The 14,295-nt window shown below is 39.4% G+C and overlaps 1 protein-coding gene across 33 annotated transcripts in view; it reads right to left on the bottom strand.

Moving 5' to 3' along the window:
• SLMAP (sarcolemma associated protein) overlaps positions 1 to 14,295 on the bottom strand; it is a 180,224-nt gene that overhangs the window by 43,112 nt on the left and 122,817 nt on the right. For 32 of the 33 annotated variants that reach the window (XM_050781118.1, XM_050781137.1, XM_050781126.1 and 29 more), the window contains one exon: positions 978 to 1,037. In XM_050781118.1, coding sequence (XP_050637075.1) covers positions 978 to 1,037 — 60 coding nt within the window. The other variant, XM_050781153.1, reaches the window with a different exon arrangement.

Raw genomic sequence — 14,295 nt, 5'->3', positions numbered from 1 at the left:
CTAAAAATAGTTCACTGTTCTGAAACTCAATGCCTGTTTGCCAGAACAATATTAATGATGCATATTCTATGCATTTTTTCCCCAAATATGGCATTTGCTGTGCACAAAATTCAGAATGGAAACCATGAGATATCTGAAATAACACCATTCTCTTAAGTAGTTAAAAAAGCCAAATGAATCCAGTTACTTTAATAAAATAGAATGTACTAAAATTAAGTATCTCAAACTTTTATAACCCAATGTTTTAATTGGCCAAGACTGTGAATCTAGTTTTAAATTTTATACTAGAATAGTCTAATGAAAGTTCTACTATGATAAACACATGCCACCAAATTTATTTGCCTAATTTCCCTGTGTATAAAAGTGACTTGACAATATGGTGCTTTAAAATTCACTTTTCTTCTCTGACAAGTGTAACAGAATTAACACAATAAACTACTTTGGGCCATTACTGGACTACTCATTATAAAATATAAGAAGATTCTACATTCACAAAAGTCATTACTTTTGTTTAAATCAAACTGAGATGCCAAAAATTAAGGAATTAAACATCATAAGAGATTTTAAAGGTACAGCAACTCCCAAAAAAGAACTGCAAGCATGTTTCACTTAAGTTGTATCACAAAAGATTTACGTTGTGTTTTTTTTTTTTTTAATTTGAGATCAAAGCTGAAATTAATCCTGGGAGTGAGAGAGATTGCAACAAATCTTTAATACCTAAAAAAACCTATACCAAGTACTAACATTCAAAAAAACATAAATATACATCCACTTAAAAAGACACATTCCAGTTAAAATACCTTTCTTAAAACAGAAGTCTAATTATTTTATATATTATCTGATACTCTTACTGGCTTGCTATTTTGTGAGCTATAAGAAGTAAACGGATGGTTAAAATACTATAACCCTGAAAATATATACTAACCTTCATTATCCAAAAGAACTGTCAAAAAACACAGAAGAAACAGAAAACAAACCTTTTGAAAGCTTTGTTTCTTCTACCGCTTTGGTTAGATGCCCTTCGACGATCAGCTTCTCTGCCAAGGAAAATAAACGTTACCATCCAAGCCCAAACTGAGCAGCATTTCCCTGAGCTGGGCAGTGTAACACATTCCATGACCAAATTTAAAGATGATAACATTACTCCTATGACCAAGCTTGAATAAAAACTTGAATCTGGAAGGGGAACTAAGAGAACTGGAACTATGACGGAGCAATCACGTTAATGCAGAAAACTAGGGGCAGGCAGGCAATCTGCCTTTTATTTTCACCTTATTTTAAAAGCCTAGATCTTTTTATAAAAAGGGCTCAGAAGAAATAATCAAAGCAATCCTCTTTAGATCAAGGCTATTAAGTTAAAATAAAAGATTTATGAAAAGGTATTTATTCAAATGAAGTAATAAAAATTAAGTTATACCGATAGTTTACTGTTCTCTGCTGACATAATTCAGCAGAGATGCCTATATAATGTATTTCAGTAAATGAATCATTTTAGAAAAGCTAACTATTCAAAGAAATATCAAAGAAATAAAAAAAATTTTGTTTTGTTTTATGGGGAATTCTCTGTAAATGTATAATGTTACTTCTTTATAATTTAAAGTCATATTTTCATATTCTACATTTCACTGAAGAAGATATATCTAGTCTGTGTCCCCTTATTTACTCCTGTATGTCAGTCTCCTTCAATTTACTCATTTGCAATATATGTGAAGAAAATTTTCTACTCTTTTACTTTACAACTAACTGCAACTTGGTCTACACCCACCACTCAACCACTGAAACTGCTCCAATATCATTATAGCCTCTTGTCTCTCAATGCCCATGGCTCCTTTTCTTAATTTTCATTTCTCATAGGCTCTTTGCAGTATGTGGCACTTCGTCTCTGCCTTTTTAAAAACAGAAAGAGGGGCCGGGCGCGGTGGCTCACGCCTGTAATCCCAGCACTTTGGGAGGCCGAGGCGGGCGGATCACAAGGTCAGGAGATCGAGACCATCCTGGCTAACACGATGAAACCCTGTCTCTACTAGAAATACAAAAAATTAGCCAGGCATGGTGGTGGGCGCCTGTAGTCCCAGCTACTCGGGAGGCTGAGGCAGGAGAATGGCGTGATCTCGGGAGGCGGAGCTTGCAGTGAGCAGAGATGGCACCGCTGTACTTCAGCCTGGGCGACAAAGCGAGACTCCATCTCAAAAAAAAAAAAAAAACCAAAAACAAAAACAGAAAGTAACAGATTTTGATTAACACGTATAATGTAAGCTGTCCTACCTGTCCTCTGTCGTACTTCACTCCATTCCTAAAATTCACTTCCCACAACTTTTAGCCATTTCTTCTGATACTTACATTTATATTTCTAAATAATATATTGATTTTTTATCTTTCCATTTTAGATATTTATTGACAATCTATTTTACATGGTTAAGCTTTGCCATTTTCTACTACCATCCTCAAGAGTTGTATTTTGTCAATCTATAACCAGTCCTTTTCTTATGTTTTGAGACAGAGTCTCACTCTATCGCCAGGCTGGAGAGCAGCCTGGAGTGCAGTGACACAATCTCAGCTCACTGCAACCTCTGCCTCCTGGGTTCAAATAATTCTCCTGCCTCAGCCTCCCGAGTAGCTGGGACTACAGGTGCACACCACCATGCCCAGCTAATTTTTGTATTTTTAGTAGAGACGGGGTTTCACCATGTTGGCCAGGATGGTCTTGATCTCTTGACCTCCACCCGCCTCAGCCTCCCAAAATGTTGGGATTACAGGCATGAGTCATTGCGCCTGGCCCATACTCAGTATTTATATTGAAAAATTATTTTATATAATGAGTCATATAGTATGCTACAATTATATTTCCTTCCTTGTATGGCCTTCAGTATACTCAGAATTTATAATGCTTCATTTTTTGTTTTATTAATTTTTATATATCTCAAACATAGCCCAAGTTCTCACAGAACCATACAACTTTCAATACTGTCAAACACACCAAGTAATTTATCACATTATATATCCCCATCTTCCTCTGTTTTATTCTTTTGTTTTATTGTAACATATCCTCTTATAATTTCCTGAAAAGGGGTGAACAGAAGGTAAATACTTTGTGATTTTGCTTCTCTGAAAATGTTAGCATTCTACCTTCACATGTGATTGATGGTTTGACTAGATACACAAATCTATAGGAAATACTTTTGCGTCAGAATTTTGAAAGCATTGTTCCACTGTCTTCTAGCTTCTAACCAGAAGGTGAGTCTAATACAGCCTGAATCCTGTTCCTCAGTACACATAGTAGGGATTTCTTACATTCAGCAATACCTGGTTTGCCTGTTCTGTTTGGGCATCAGGGAGGACTGCACATCCCAACTCCCTAGCACTGAGGAAGATTCATAGGACTGATGCTAGCCAGGGTCAAAGCATTTAAGAGAAAGTACACGCTTTTTACACCTTATCCCACCACAGGAACTCTAGAAGCTGTGTGCTGAGACAGCAACATCGTAAGATAGTAAAGACTCTATCTGTCTAGATCTCTGAGTGACAATATGGAGCAGAGTGGTCTTCCTCACCATGGACATGTAGTGTGAATGAGAAATAAATGTTTGTTTAGTTGAGTCATTAAGATTTCATGGCTTGGCCGGACACGGTGGCTCATGCCTGTAATCCCAGCACTTTGGGAGGCCAAGGTGGGCGGATCACCTGAGGTCGGGAGTTCGAGACCAGCTTGACCAACATGGAGAAACCCCAAAATTAGCCGAATGTGGTGGTGCATGCCTGTAATCCCAGCTACTCAGGAGGCTGAGGCAGGAGAATTGTTTGAACCCGGGAGGCGGAGAGTGTGGTGAGCAGAGATCACGCCATTGCACTTCAGCTTGGGCAACAAGAGCGACACTCAAAAAAAAAAAAAAAGATCTCATGGCTTATTTATTACTATATTATACATTTAGCTTATTAAGACTATATGATATCCTTTGTTTCTCTCTAGAAGGTTTCAGAATCTTCTGTTAATTCCTGGTGTTCTTAAATTTCATATTCCTCAGTGTGTAGTCTCTTTTTTCCTTAAATGAGGTGAAATTCACATAACATAAAACAACCATTTTAAAGTGAACAATGCCGTAGAATTTAGTATATTCACTATGTTGTGCCTAGTTCCAAAACACTTTCATTACCCAAACAAAAACCCTATATACCCATTAAGCATTTACTCCCCCCCCCATCTCCATCTCACCAGTCCCTGGCGGTCACACATCTGCTTGCTATCTCTATGGATTTACCTGTTCTGGATATTTCATATAAATAAAACAATATAACATATGACATTCTGTGTCTGGCTTAACGAGTGGTCATTTAAAATATATTGTGCTAAGTACTCAGTGCATTTTTTTTTCAGTTTATAAGCTCATACCCTTCACTTCTGGGGAATTATCTTGTATTCTACTTAATTGATAAATTATTCCATTCTCTCTCTCTCCGCTATTCTCCCCCTCTGGAATTCATTATTAAGATATTAGATCTCTAGGATTAAACCCCAAATTTTCTTTAATTTTCTCTCTTGAAAAAAAAACAAAACAAAACTCTTGACTTTTTCTTATATTTTCTGGGACACTTCCTCTACTTTCTCCTCAATCTTCTCACAGTTTTTAAAAATCTGGTATTATATTTTTAGTTTTCAAAAATTCTATTTGCACCCTGCTCCTTTTAAAAATACCATCTTTATCTTGCTTCATCCATAAAACTCCAAAAATTATACTTTTAAGCTGGGTATAGTGGCTCATGCCTGTAATCCCAGCACATTGTGAGGCCAAGGCGGGTAGTTCACCTGAGGTCAGGAGTTCAAGACCAGCCTGGCCAACATGGTGAAAACCCGGCTCTACTAAAAATACAAAAATTAGCCAGGCGTGGTGGTGGGCACCAGTAATCCCAGCTACTCAGGAGGCTGAGGCAGGAGGATTGCTTGAACCCGGGTGGCAGAGGTTGCAGTGAGCCGAGATCATGCCACTGTGCTTCAGCCTGGGCAACAGAGCGAGAATCTGTCTCAAAAAATATATATATATATACCCGTATATATATTTTTTAAAGTTTCTGCTTCTTGGGCGCAGTGGCTCATGCCTATAATCCCAGCATTTTCGGAGGCCGAGGTGGGCAGATCACGAGGTCAGGAGTTCGAGACCAGACTTACCAACATGGTGAAACCCCATCTCTACCAAAAACACAAAAATTAGCTGGGTGTGGTGATGCGTGCCTGTAATCCCAGCTACTCAGGAGGCTGAGGCAGGAGAATCGCTTGAATCTGGGAGGCAAAGTTTACAGTGAGCCAAGATTGCACCACTGCACTCCAGCCTGGGTGACAGGGCAAGACTCTGTCTCAGAAAAACAAAACAAAACAACAACAACAAGCTGGCCAGGCGTGGTGGCTCACACCCATAATCCCAGCACTTTGGGAGGCTGAGGCGGGCCGATCACCTGAGGTCGGGAGTTCGAGACCAGACTGACCAACATGGAGAAACCCCATCTCTACTAAAAATACAAATTTAGCTGGGCGTGGTGATGGATGCCTCTAATCCCAGGTACTCGGGAGGCTGAGGGAGGAGAATCGCTTGAACCCGGGCAGTGGAGGTTGTGGTGAGCCGAGATTGAGCCATTGCAATCCAGCCTGGGCAAGAAGAGTGAAACTCCGTCTCAAAAAAAAAAAAAAAAAAAAAAAAAAAGTTCTACTTTTTACCTTTTTCCTATTTCTTCCCTACTCACATTTTTCTGTGTTTTTTCTTTTTTTGGTTTGATCTCTGTCTTTGTCAAGAAAGAATTTCCTCAAAAGTCTGATCTTGGCTTTCTCTTCATATTCAAGGGTAAGGCAATAAGAAGCTGAGAAAGTCTTATTATATGCTTGTGCAGGGCTTATTACACCCAAAACACACAGTGGCAGTTTGTTGGGAGACCTTTTTTTAAATGTTTATTTTTTTTTGAGACAAGGTCCGGCTCTATCACGCAGGCTGGAGTGCAGTGGTGTGATCTCTGCCCACTGCAATCTCCACCTCCCGGGCTCAAGCCATCCTCCCACCTCAGCCTCCCAAGTAGCTGGAATTACAGGTACACACCACCATGTCTGGCTGATTTATTGCATTTTTTGTAGAGACAGGGTTTCGCCATGTTGCCCAAGCTGGTCTCGAACTTCTGAGCTCAAGCAATCTGCCCACTTTGGCCTCCCAAAGTACTTAAATAGCACAGTTTAAATATCAATATCAGTATGTGTTTCTCTTTGTTTGATTGGTTTCTCCGGAGTAGAGCCCTGTAACTGCCTTTCTGGGGAGTATAAGCCTGTTGGCCAGCATTCTGGTTCAGTTTAACTCTCCCACTTTTCCCCACAGTGAGATGCTCAGACCTACCCCCTCAGACATATCTGAAATACCACAGTCTACAGACTCTCCATTTCAGCCTCCAGAGAGCAAACCTTTAGTCTTTCTGAATAAGGAAAGAGATACTTGTCTGTCTGCATGGAGAAGAATACGAAAAATGAGCCTGGTGTGGTGGCTCACGCCTGTAATCCCAGCACATTGGGAGGCCGAGGCAGGCAGATCGCTTGAGCCCAGGAGCTCGAAACCAGCCTGGGGAACATGACGAAACTCTGTCTCTACTAAAAATAGAAAAATTAACTGGGTGTGATGTGTGCCCTTAGTCCCAACTACTTGGGAGGCTGAGGTGGGAGGATCGATACCTGTGAGGTTGTGGCTGCAGTGAGCCAAGATCATGCCACTGTACTATAGCCTAGGCAACAAAGATCCTGTCTCAAAAAAAAAAAAAAAAAAAAAAAAAAAGAAGAAGAAAAATAAGAAAATAGTTCAGATTATTCTTATATAAACTTTTAATCCTGTTTTTAGCAACCATGCATTCCTGCCCTACCTGGCAGGTATTAAGTGCCCCTTAGCCACAGTTTTGACTTGGTTTTCTGAGGTTTCCTTTACCCGACTGCAGGCTTTCAGAAAAGAAAAGGTGGAAACCCAAATCTCCTACCACTCAACTGTATGTTTCACATCTTCCAAAATTTTGTTGGCATCTATTATCCGCTGTAGTCTTCTCTCCCATTCTCTTGTCCTTGTGACTTATGCTTTTTATAATATTTTACTACGAATGGGTCCATTCACCATATTTAATCAAGTTTACTGCCTCCCTTTGGAAACACTACTGCTTTAACTTCTAGGATGCCACTCACTCCTACTTTTCTGTGCTTGTTCATTCCTTCCTTCTTAGGCTTTTATTGCCTTTCCCTTTCTCTGATTATAATCTAAATATGTGCATTAGTTTTTCAGATGTCTGTCAAGAACAACAACATTTTTAAATGGCTTTAACTACCTTGAGTAATTTCTAAATGTTGATGTCAAGTCTAGCATTCTTCGGCCCCAGGACACTACTGGTCCATTGTCCAACTACTTTCCAAACATCTTCACCCAGAAATACCACAGGGACTTAAATCTCACCATGTCTAAAACTGAAATTATCTTCTCTTCCTTTCTCCTAAATATGTTTGGAATCTCTCCTAAGCCTCATTCCTTCATTCCCATCTCTCTTAAGGTATATTGCAACTATTCATTATGTCTACCTTGCCCAAATTACTATGAATTCCTTGAGGGAATATACTCATTCTTTCAAATATTTACTATGCACCAGGCACTCACTGTGGATTACCAAGATAAATGAGAGAAATACAGGAATTTAGGATCAGGTGAAAGTAGAGAAGTATTTTATTAATAATTTAATTCCTAACACACTTCTGACACATAATAGTTGTTTGCAAATGCCTGTTACATCAACATAGCAGATAATAAAATAGTATAAACACAGACTTTGAAAGCTATTCTAGTCTTTCTCTAGTATGTTGAAGATCTACATACTGACCTGTTCAAAAATTATAAACATATATCAGAAGATTGTAATTTATTGCTCAAAACTCTCTCACCCTTAAAACAAAATCTGAAGTTCCTACCATAACCTAAAGGTCTCTTGTGATCTACCCCAGGGGACAGTCAACTATACCCCCATTGGGCCAAATCCAACCTGCTGCCTGTTTAGCAAATAAAGTTTTATGGGAACACAGCCAGGTCCATTCATTTGCATACTGTCCATGGCTAAGTTTCCCTACAATGGCAGAATTGAGTATCTGCCAAGAAACCTTACAGCCTGCAAAGCCTAAAATATTTACTATCTGGCCTTTTATTTTAAAAAGGTGTTTGAATTCTTCTAAAACTCCAATCTCAGTCTTAGCATTTCATACGGTTTTTATTTCACACACTTTCTCCAGACACACATACAACTCAGCTTAGTCCCCTCTCTGTTCAGTCACATACTACCTTTATTGTTCCCTATCCCCTTACAGTCTTTATTTTGTTTTCTTCAGTGGACTCATCACTTCCTAACATATTAATTTTTTGGTTTATTACTTTTTGTCTCCTGAAGAGCATGTAAACTCCATGAAGGCAAAGCCCTCTTGTCTTATTCACTTCTAATAACCCCAACAGTTATAATAATGCCTGGTACATACATGTTTAATTAATCTTTGTGGAATGAATCAATTGAGCATCTGTGTTTAAAGGGGTCAAAATAAAAAATTATTTGAGTGTTTCTTCATCTTAAAAAATGATTAAATAAATATATATAAAAAGTTTGAACAGTATTAGTTTATAAGTACCAAATAATGATTAGCTGCATTTATTTATTTATCTATTTATTTATTTATTTATTTATTTATTTAAGAGATGGCATCTTGCTACATTGACCAGGCTGGAGTAATGGGGCTTTTCACAGCATGATCACTGTGAACTGCAGCCTCTAACTCCCGGGCTCAAGTGATCCTCTGGCCTCAGCCTCCCAATTGGTTGGGACTACAGGCATGTATCACTGCTCCTGGCTAATTAGCTGCTATTATCACTATTGAAATTATTTAAAGTTATATTTCAAATCTTGTGAATCACTAGAGGCCTGTAAATAAAGAAAAAATATATTTTGGCCGGGTGCAGCAGCTCATGCCTGTAATTCCAGCACTTTGGGAGGCCAAGGTGGGCAGCTCACGAGGTCAAGATCGAGACCATCCTGGCCAACACTGTAAAACCCCATCCCTACTAAAAACACAAAAATTAGCTGGGCATAGGGGCACGTGCCTGTAATCCCAGCTACTCAGGAGGCTAAGGCAAGAGAATCGCTTGAACCCAGGAGGTGGAGGTTGCAGTGATCTGAGATCACACCACTGCACTCCAGCCTGGCGACAGAGAGAGACTCCATCTCAAAAAGAAAGAAATAATCCAGTTTAAAACAATCTGTAACCATTGAGTCTCCAACTTGGTGTAGAGACCTCAATGCTTTGGGAGTCACAAGTGTAATATATACAATAGAGGTGAGATCAGAGATCTCTGCCTCTGACTTTACCCCTTCAGAGACTCAAGAAAGAACTTTCCTGTCATGATAACTGCAGGTCTTGAAAGACCTATCTAACTTGGTACAACTGAAACAGAGACAGAGTAGAAGGCCTTTCTTCTTTTTTAAAACTCTTTTTTTCTTTGAGATGGAGTCTTGCTCTGTCACCCAGGCTGGAATACAGTGGCATGATCTCAGCTCACTGCAACATCTGTCTCCTGGGTTCAAGAGGTTCTCCTGTCTCAGCCTCCTGAGTAGTTGGGATTACAGGCACGCGCCACCACACCCGGCTAATTTTCGTATTTTTAGTAGACATGGGGTTTCATGATGTTGGTCAGGCTGGTCTTGAACTCTTGACCTCGTTATCTGCCTGCCTCGGCCTCCCAAAGTGCTGGGGTTACAGGCTTGAGCCACTGAGCCCAGCCCTAAAACCATTTTTTTTTTTTAATTTCTGAGATAAGGTCTCACTCTGTTGCCCAGACTGGAGTGCAGTGGTGCAATTATGGCTCACTGCAGCCTCACGCTCCAGGGCTCAAGCGATCCTCCCACCTCAGCCTCCCGGGCAGGTATGACTACAAGCATGTGCCACCATGCCCAGCTAATTTATTTTTACTTTTATTTTTGTAGAGACATAGTCTCACTGTGTTGGCCAGGCTGGTCTTGAACTCCTGAAATCAAGCGATTCTCCCACCTTGGCTTCTCAAAGCACTAGGACTACAGGTATAAGACACTGCACATGGCCTTAAAACTCTCTTTTTTGAGGGATACTCCAGAGAGGTGATTATTCATTTTCCACTATTTTTAAACCATATTTATTATAAAAAATGACATACAAGGCTGAGCGTGGTGGCTCACGCCTGTAATCCCAGCACTTTGGGAAGCTGAGGCGGGCGGATCACCTGAGGTCAGGAGTTCGAGATCAACCTGGCCAACATGGTGAAACCCTGTCTCTACTAAAAATACAAGTTAGCTGGGTGTGGTGGTATGCACCTGTAATCCCAGCTACTCAGGAGGCCGAGACAGGAGAATCGCTTGAACCTGGGAGGCGGAGGTTGCAGTGAGCTGAGATCGTGCCATTGCACTCCAGCCTGGGCAACAGAGCGAGACTCAGTCTCAAGAACAAAACAAAACAAAACAACAAACAAAAAAGATACACAAAAAGGAACATAAAACACAAAGGTATAGGTTAATACATTTTCATAAAGCAAATATCTATGTGACTGTAGCCCAAGTCAGGAATAGAACCATCCTACCAACCCCTAAAGCCCTCCACAGGGAGGAAGCCCTCCCCTCCAATAAAATCCCTTTCCTCTCCCATAAAGGTAACTACTATTCTGTGTTTTGTTTTTTTGGGTTTTTTTTCTTTTTTTTGAGACAGTCTCGCACTGTCTCCCTGGCTGGAGTACAGTGGTGTGATCTCAGCTCACTGCAACCTCCACCTCCCGGATTCAAGCAAGTCTCCTGCCTCAGCCTCCCATGTAGCTGGGATTACAGGCGCCTGCCACCCGCCACCATGCCCAGCTAATCTTTTGTATTTTTAGTAGGGATGGGGTTTCACTGTGTTGGCCAAGCTGGTCTCAAACTCCTGACCTCGTGATCCACCCACCTCGGCCTCCCAAAGTGCTGGGATTACAGGTGTGAACCACTGCGCCCAGCCTATCCTGACTTTCATGGTACTTAATTTCTTATATTTCTTTATAGTCACACTACTCAAATATACATGACCAAATAATATGATTTTAGTGATTTTGAACTTCATATAAATGGAATATTAAATAGTATGTATTCTTTTGTGTCAGGCTTTTTTTCCACCCAATATGCCCCAGTGTATTTATCCATTTAACTACTGAGGGTCTTTTTGGCTGTTTCCAGTTTGGATCTAATGTGAATAATGCTGCTATGAACATTCTTGAATTTGTACCTGATACACAAACATCTCTGCAGGGAACCTACCAAGGAGTAGAACTGAGAGTATAATATGTTTGACATTTAAGTACCACCATCTAAGCATTTAGTTTAGTCAGAAGACTCTCAAATCTTGTCAAAGACTGAACAGAGAGAACCAAATTTACTTCTTGGTTGACAGAAATAAATTATATACTAACCATATTACTATGCGGCATAAAATAAAAAACGAGAAACAATGCAAACAATACATTCAAAAGAAGTTCAAAGGAGGCTGAACATGGTGGCTTATGCCTGTAATCCCAATGCTTGGAAAGGTCAAATTGGGAGGATCACTTGATCCCAGAAGTTTGAAACAGCTGTGCCAAGAATGGATTGAGTCCTTAAAGCTAAAGAGCCATTTTCCTTACTTGACAGCTACAACTAATTGAAACACTAAAGCAGAAGATAAACCCAAATAGCACAGACTATCTGATACTGATGTCAGTTTCCTAGGGATCTGAAACAAACTGACTGGAAGAGAGGAGGGAGTGAATATAAAAGAACCAGACAATCTGCTGCTATAACTGCCAACCTAGAAAATATTTCTAAGTCTCAAAATTGGGTTTCATTAAGAAAATGTTCTGACTAGGACATCAAAAAAATGTGCTTGACACCAAATTTTTTAAATGGCATGCATACTGGTAATTATGCACAGCTTCTACACCTCTCCAACATGTTTTCTGCCTGTTAACTAATGTACATTTCAGTGTGTCATGCATTACTTAGAGCACTTAGTAAATATGATCTCAATTACTTTTCATAATTCTATGAGACAGATACTACCATCCCACTTTATCAATGAAGAAATCAAGGTTTAAAGAGGTCAATTTGCCCAGTATTGCCCACAATCATACTGCCAGTGAGAGAGTGCATCAGAATTCACATAAAGATCCCTCTCATTGAATTCTAAACATCATAAATAGAAATGAGCTAACGTTACCTACAAGATTACCAAGGACAAATATGACGAAGAAATTGAGATTAGAATATCAAGACACAAATTGTTATAATCGGCATTCAAACCAGAAAATTATTTCCCTTCTGAAATAATTAACAAAACAGAAATAGAGACATAGAGCCTCACAGGAGAGGCTCTGTGAGGTTCCCAATTTTAATAATACAGACTTTCATAAAGTTACTCATTTCTGCAGCAAAATTTAATCAGTTAAAGTAACTCTTGCTATAGAAGATGTTGTGCTTTTTCATAAAAACAGTTCCAGAAGCTACTTGTCCTAAAATTTAAGAAGAAGGCTGGGTACGGTGGCTCACGCCTATAATCCCAGCCCTTTGGGAGGCCAAGGCGGGTGGATCACCTGAGGTCAGGAGTTTGAGACCAGCCTGGCCAACGTGGTAAAACCCCATCTTTACTAAAAATACAAAAAAAAAAAAAAAAAAAAAAAAAAAAAATTAGCCGGGTTTGGTAGCAGGTGCCTGTAATCCCAACTACTTGGGAGGCTGAAGCAGGAGAACTGCCTGAACCCAGGAGGTGGAGGTTGCAGTGAGCCGAGATCATGCCATTACACTCCAGCCTGGGCAATGCAGCAAGACTCTGTTTCAAAAAGAAAAAGAAAAGAAAAAAAAAGGAAGGAAAAGGAGAGAGGAAAAAGGATTTAGAATTCAAGGATAGACTGAAAATAAAGTGAAAGGGGCCAATTTCAAGAATATGGAAATAGATCTTTTTTAAAAAGCAACAGTACACATACCAAAACACCATTGGTATGTACTTAAGATTGTCACCTGGGCACTTGTAATGGGAGAAAATCTGGTAGACATGTTAGAAAGTGGGCTGACAAGGGAAATGATCAGTACAAACAACTCTCCAATACATCTGAGACTGAACAAACTACTCTCACAATAAAAAAATAAAATTAGCAGCACCTAGCTGACACTCAAGAGTTTTCCTGTTACAGGGATGTAACCTATTATGAGCAGGGAAACACAATACATGTTTTCTATTATTTGCCATAAACTGCTTTGGCTTAGAGAAATAAAAGTTTACAAAATGAAAATCTAAAAATCTGTTTCAAGTAGAATACGTAATCAGAATACTGAGACTATTCAGAGAGGTTGACCTCATAGTGATGAAAAATAAACATTCAGTCACACAAGCAACATCAATTCAATGTATTACTCCAAATAAGGCAATTTATGTGTGAGAGCAAAGCCCTAAGAAAAAGGAGTGAATGAGAAAAGCATATACAGATAGTGACTACAATTTTTCCTAGTTATGGGGGTGGGAGGCAGAGAGAGATTTACTGAAAATCAGGAAAAAACCAGTAAGACACGAAATATTAATTAAACTAATAATATCAAAAAGTTAAGTCTCACAATAATAATAAACACAGATTAAGAATACATTCTCAGATCTCAGGTGTTAAAAAAAAGAATACAAAGGCATGAGGTTTACTTTAGGGCACTGATTAACTCTATCATCAAGAGAGAGATGCCATTGGGACAGTTTGTCTCTACAAAGTAGACCTCAGGAAAATTTCTCTGGCATCCGGCAGTGATGCCTGTCTCCTTATTAGAACAGACAGTAGCAAAAAAAATCAAAGGGGCAGGCAGCAGTCCAGAGAAGGCTGTCTCTCACTCTATGCCCACCAAGTGACGGCAGTTCTCCATGTCCTTTCACCCTTCATCTTTCCACTAAGCATACAAGTTAATCAAGTGACAGAGTTCATGGATATGTATGAAACAGATTCAGAGATACAATATTTCTTAATTTGGAAAGCATCTTTAGCAGAACACAAAAAGTTTCAATGTATCCATTAAGTTTATATGGTAAACTTTAAGGAACTAAAATTTGCAGAGAACACTAAATGTGGAGTTTTGCCTAAACCAAGCTCATATCTGAACCCCTGAAGAGGAAAATATTGCTGAGGCTTTTTTTAGCAAGTTTTACTGGAGTGACTTCCTAATTCTACCTTATATGTGGTAAAGATATTTTAATAGAGAATATTTACT

This window comes from Macaca thibetana, chromosome 2 (assembly GCF_024542745.1).
Source record: "Macaca thibetana thibetana isolate TM-01 chromosome 2, ASM2454274v1, whole genome shotgun sequence".
NCBI classification, from domain to species: Eukaryota; Metazoa; Chordata; class Mammalia; order Primates; family Cercopithecidae; genus Macaca; species Macaca thibetana.
This window is presented reverse-complemented; position numbering and strand designations above follow the sequence as displayed.